This window comes from Polypterus senegalus, chromosome 18, assembly GCF_016835505.1.
Source record: "Polypterus senegalus isolate Bchr_013 chromosome 18, ASM1683550v1, whole genome shotgun sequence".
Classification (NCBI taxonomy): domain Eukaryota; kingdom Metazoa; phylum Chordata; class Cladistia; order Polypteriformes; family Polypteridae; genus Polypterus; species Polypterus senegalus.
The window spans coordinates 23525180-23531179 of record NC_053171.1 but is presented as its reverse complement, the minus strand read 5'-3'; the positions used below and the strand labels follow the sequence as shown (position 1 = coordinate 23531179).

Sequence of the window (6000 nt, the reverse complement as noted above, 5' to 3'; positions counted from 1 at the left end):
AACCCCTACAGCCAGTAGGACATCATGGCACTTACAGTAAAGGCCTCTGAGACAAGACAATTCCAAACAGCCATATCTCAGACCAATGGGGGGAAATAGTACATCTTAACACCTGCAACCATTCAAACCAAGACCATATGTTAAGCTAACCTGGCTTTGTGTGGGGGATGAGAGAAAGACTTTAGCAAAGAAACACTCGCCAAACTGGTTTAAGACACATCCCCCAAATCCTGTTGTAAAATTACAAATAGACTCAGTTGTAAAAGGGGGGGCAAACACGAATGCCTCTTACCAAAGTAACACTAAATTACATTGCTTTGCCTAAATTACAAATAAAGACATGCAAAACATTTATCAAGTTATATGCAAAATCACATCACAACAGGTGGTGAGCCGACCGTGTGCCGCCTTGCTGGTGGTCTGATTGTCTCCAACCCGGGGAGGCAATCAGGTGATCGCACCTGCAACCCTCCCTAGTGTGTAAAAGTAAAGTGAGTAGACAAAGAGGGAGAGGAAGAAAAGAAACTGAGGTTAAAGGGATGGAGGCAAGCAAGCGAGTGAAAGAGAAAGAGAGCTGGAGCCGGTGCATGTTGATTTGTTTTGGTTTTAAAATAAAAGCACTGAGCACCTTTGCAACGTGTTGTGTGTTCGCATCCCCATCTGCCTGGCTCATCTGGATATGTTATTGACAGTGTCGGGTTCAAAAAGCTCCCAAAACAAAGTGGGATCGTGGAGCCGACCGTACTGTCACAATCGCTCACAAAAGCACACATCTACCTGAATATATAAGGTCCCACAATTCACACTTCATGTCACCATGAAGTCCAAGGAACTCTATATAGATCTCCACTATCAAATTGTGATGAGATGTAGCTCAGGACAAAGGGATCAAACTGTTTCTAAAGCTTTCAGTTCCCAGGAGGACAATGGCCTCAGTAATAATAAAATGGAAGAAGTTTGGAATTAACAGGATTCTACCTAGTGTTGGTTGTCAACCAAACTCAGAATGCAAGCAAGCAAGAAGGGGCATGGTCAAGGAGTTGACCAAGAACCCAATAGTCACTCAAACAGAGCTTCAGAAGTCCTCTGCTGAGACAGAAGAACCCGTTGGATGGACAACCATCTCAGCAGCACTCATTCAATCAGGCGTTTATGGTAGAATGGCTAGACTGAAGCCACTCTTGAGTAAAAGGCATAACTGTTTTTAAGGTCTCTTACAGCATGAGGGTTAAGATTCTCTGGTCGGACGAGATAAAAACTGAACTATCTGGGCAGACCTCCAACCACAATGTCTAGAAAATTTACTCCTTATCCTCCCTGATTCCATCCCTACGATGGTGGCATCATGTTGTGGGGGTGCCTCTCAGCAGTGGGGACAGGGAGACTGGTCAGAATTAAGGGAAGGATGAATGCAGAAAAATACAGAGAGGTCCATGAAGAAAACCTGATGCAGAAAGCATGTAACCTCAGACTGGGGCAACACTGCACTTTCCAGAACTACAATGACCTGAAGAATACATCCAAGACAATGCTGGGGTGGATTCAAGAAAAGTCTTTGACTGCTCTTGAGTGACCCAGCCAAAGCCCAGACTAAATCCCATAGAACATCTGTGGAGAGACCTAGATGGCAGTTAACAAGCACTTTATATCCAATATGGAGCCTTAAAGCAATACTCCACCAATATTTAGTTGGTAGTGGTTGCCAAGAAAACTTTTTCATCATGTTTGCTCTCGGATTGGCAGAAAAAAAGTTCATCATCTAATAAACCCTAATGTTGGCCAGTGCTGTACAATAGCAAATAAGGAGAAAAATATCCATGAGAAAAAGAAACTTTTACATTACTCGTGTCACATAACCCACACGTCAGTTATCCAGCTCTGCTCAAAGCACATGCACTTTTGCTAACATATTGTTCAATAATAACTTTGGGAACTGTAGGCGCATATCATAAACAGAAATCCATAAAGCCCAATGAGAATGTCTTTTTAAACTTAAGTCAGGACTCCTGACCAATGAATAAGGAGGGAAAGCGGGTCTTCAGTTTAAAAAACTCTTTCCTATGAGGCTTCAGTTTCCTGTATATGATAGGCACTGATTATTCCAGAAGTAACTATTTAACAATATTTTAGCAAAAAAGTACGTGCTTTGGCTGCACTGGATGACCGATGTGGAATATATAAAATGAGTAACGCAAGATTCCCCCCACCGAATGTTTATCATATAATTTTTTGTTGTACAGTATTGGTTACTATTGGCTTCTATTATATCAAATAATTTCTTCTCCATTCATAAAAACATGAGATTAAACCTTTTTCTTGGCCACCACTACAAACTGCATGAGGTAACATATTAAAACAATATAACTTTTGGGTGGAATATACCTTTAAGAATGACAACTTCACACACTTTCCCTTTATATGTGACTCTATATAACTGCAGTTTGTATGGCTAAATAATTCAATGCTCATTTCATGAAAATAATTTTCAAATGGTCTTTTGTCTATGCTTACACTTGGATTTGACTTTAGAGATGATTAATTGGCTTTTCGAAATGCTCACAAACAGCACGTCAGCTTTATTTGCAGTATTCTTACCAGAATAACACATTAAACTCACAATATCATTAAAAACGTGTTATGGGTAGAACCAGTGCTAAAATAGGAATTAGAAATTATATTCTCTAATAATTTCTTATTTTGGAATTTATGTCAAGAGTATTAAATCTATTAACTGGAAAACAAGCTGACATAAATAGAAGGCTGTAGCATTGCTAGGCACAGAAACAAATGTGAAAAACAGTCACAAGTACACTGAGCTGCTCACCTGATCTGTAAAAGAGCCCTGTGTGTGAGAAATATGCACTGTACAATACAGGCCTCCACATTGATTTAGGTGTGTCAGTGCTGACGCACTGGGGGAGTGATACTTACCTTGTTATCAGTGTTTATTTACAAAAACGGAAAAGTGATACTTCAACACTCTTTAGAAAAGATTTAAAGCAACACAATATAATGCAGATATGCAATGGCTATCCCAAACATTAGAAATGTATTGCTACTCACCTTATAATATTTATTGTACTGTCAGCCCTCAAAGATTTAGGTTAACATAGGATTTGTAGATATATCAAAACTTCTGTCTTCCTTACCTTGAAACTTCTGACCCATACACAATATGACAGACAGACAGATAATGAAGGGCACTAAATGACAGACAGACAGACAGACAGACAGACAGACAGATAGATAGATAGATAGATAGATAGATAGATAGATAGATAGATAGATAGATAGATAGATAGATAGATAGATAGATAGATGCTCTTTATAATAACTGCTTCTTGCCAGCCCCAAAGCTTGAACAATCCTGTAAAATATTCTCTCACTCTGATGTGGACAGACTGAGCTCACAAACAAAGGTTTTATTAATATTGCGGTAGAAAAGCATAAACTTAGTAATACAACTGTATGAAATAAAATGGAATTCATGGTTATTTTAAAATTACTCTCTAATATTTTTTATTTTGATTTTGTCTCTCCAGTTAGTAAAATGACAATTTTATACATATGTACATAATCACCTATAAAAATAGACAAAAACAGAAAAGGAAAAACAAAGGTGTCACAGAGAGCATATTTACACTGAGTTCAGGCAAACACAGTTTTAATATATAACATTAAAAAAAATCAATTAAGTTTCCTTTTGAACTGTTTATATTTGTAATCATCATTTGTTTTTAGATTCTAGTAGTCTAAAAACAAACACAACATTGTATAAATGATGTTTGCATTTTCAGTCAGTTAATGTAATGTTTTTTAGTTTAACACTTAGAATATATATCACAAAAATAATGGAAATTTAAAATTTTACCACTTGACGGAATTTTATACTGCTCTGTTCCAATCTGCTGGACGTACATTTCAAAAAATGACTTTTAAGGTTGTACAAAAAAGGGAAATATGGGTAATAGTGCTTTAAATTATACACAGCTCTATATTACATTTTATCAAGGAGATCGGTCTGCCTATTCTCACTCTCAATAATGGATTTCTATACACCAACATATTTTATAGTGTAAAATATATTTAGAAATATCACATATTTGGTAGATCCATTTCTATACAAACCTAAATATGGCTCTACTATTCTGTAATTCTCCAGGGTATATTACTGTATCACCTAATTCACAGCAGCATTCTGTTAAAAAAATAATAATAAAGATTGCTATATAAACAATTAATTCACAGAAGTAAAAAACGTATACCATTATGGCATTGATAACAGCAATACCTCTGATGATCATAAGCATACTCTTCCAAAAAAAAAAAAAAGTGCAGTTTACACATTTTACAGAACCAGGAACAAAAATGTTTTCAAAGAGACCTATGGACTAAGAGCAATGGACCTGATAATCACTTTCCATTGACAGCAGTTATAAATCTAAAAGTTGAAGGTACAGGCAACAGAAGCCTGTAGATTATTTGTAAGCGTACCACATTTGTAATTTTTAACATATTGTTGCAACATTTTATATATATATTATTTCTTCTCATTTACCAGTAATTTGATAAAAATAAACAAATACTATCTCATTGTTCATGGCTTTTAGTCTATATTTCATAAACATTAAATGGGACATTATAACCACCCAGTGTAAGAAGGCTTCATTTGCATTGTTTCTGTATGACCAAGTGTTTCAAACAATCAGTCCATAGGAAATGCATGGAAACTCCTGTGGGCTGATTGTCAAAAACAGATAGAATAGGTCTTGCTCACTTTATCCTATAATTGCTGTCAGGTTACACCTGAGTATCTAAATTTGTCACAACACTGTATTAGTCACGTTTCACTCAGATTGGCAATGGGATTTTTTCTTGGTTTTTTTGCATCACAGAGAACTACAAGTATGTAGTCTGGAAGCATTTAACAGATAGCAAGGTGAGGGTGTTAATAATCACATGATAGAAAAAACCCCTGTAAAATAAACAGACATTCTATAGGATGTAAAAATGAAAACAACATTTCTGACATCTCATGCCACCTTCAGCCCCACCTTCTCTCTGTGCCATTTGTCCAACTGTGATTTCAGTTTCCTTTTATGTTCATCTTATGAGCCCTTCCAGTAACACCGGACAGCTATGTGAAAGTTACATGAAGATGGCTTCTTCCTGGTTCAGCAAAGGTAGCTAAATCAAATGTGCCATTATTCAATTCATAATATGCCTTATTATTAACTGCCAAATTTCCAAACAGTCACACAATGCTTGCACGCAGTAATGCAGATTTCAGATCATTTTTATACTAGGGCAGGTTTTCTGCGAACTGCTACCTTCCTCCTAGTGAACTCAGTCCTTTGTGTTTTCTGTTTATCGTGGCAGGATTGACATGGCTAATAGTTTGAGGACTAGAAGGGACAATGCCTGCTTTACCCTGAGGAGATGTGAGAGGGGAGGACGAGCCTGAGGGTAGAAAATTACCAGTACAGCTGGATCTTGCAAGTGAAGGCTGCAGTGTGCTGGTGTTCCCGATACCTAAAGTGGTGGGCACAAATCACAAAACACAAGTGTGTTAGTAAATCTGAAATAAGCTTTGAACATTTGTGCACATAAAAGCTGGAGCTGCTTTACTGCATATTTAGATGTAGAGATACCACTTTCTTCAATTATCTCAGCAAAGTACAAAATAAATAAAATATATCAAGAAATACAGAAATTGGCATCAAGTTAAAATGTTGTATAAGGGACAGCAGCAGACACAGTGGCCCTCCTGGGAAAGCCCCATAGTCTCAAAGGCTAAATGAGTCTAAATGAAATATATTTAATAGTGATTCTGCAACATGATATAATATTTTCAAAGGCCATCTACTCTTCACTATCACAGCCAGTCTATTCAATTAAATAATTTTATAATAATTCCTAAATGATTATATGGTAAAAAAAAAATCCATCATAAAAAAGAGAAGATCACTTCGGTATGTCTGCCATTTGGCCTAGTGACTC

The 6000-nt window shown here is 36.7% G+C and overlaps 1 protein-coding gene across 2 annotated transcripts in view; it reads right to left on the bottom strand.

The window, feature by feature from the left end:
- Positions 1-3497: 3497 nt before the first annotated feature.
- The window catches only part of ino80 (INO80 complex ATPase subunit), a 182991-nt gene continuing 180488 nt past the window's right edge, over positions 3498-6000 (bottom strand). For both annotated transcript variants that reach the window (XM_039741457.1, XM_039741458.1), the window contains exon 36: positions 3498-5532. In XM_039741457.1, coding sequence (XP_039597391.1) covers positions 5327-5532 — 206 coding nt within the window. In that variant the 3' untranslated portion in view covers positions 3498-5326. The remainder of the gene's footprint in view (positions 5533-6000) is intronic.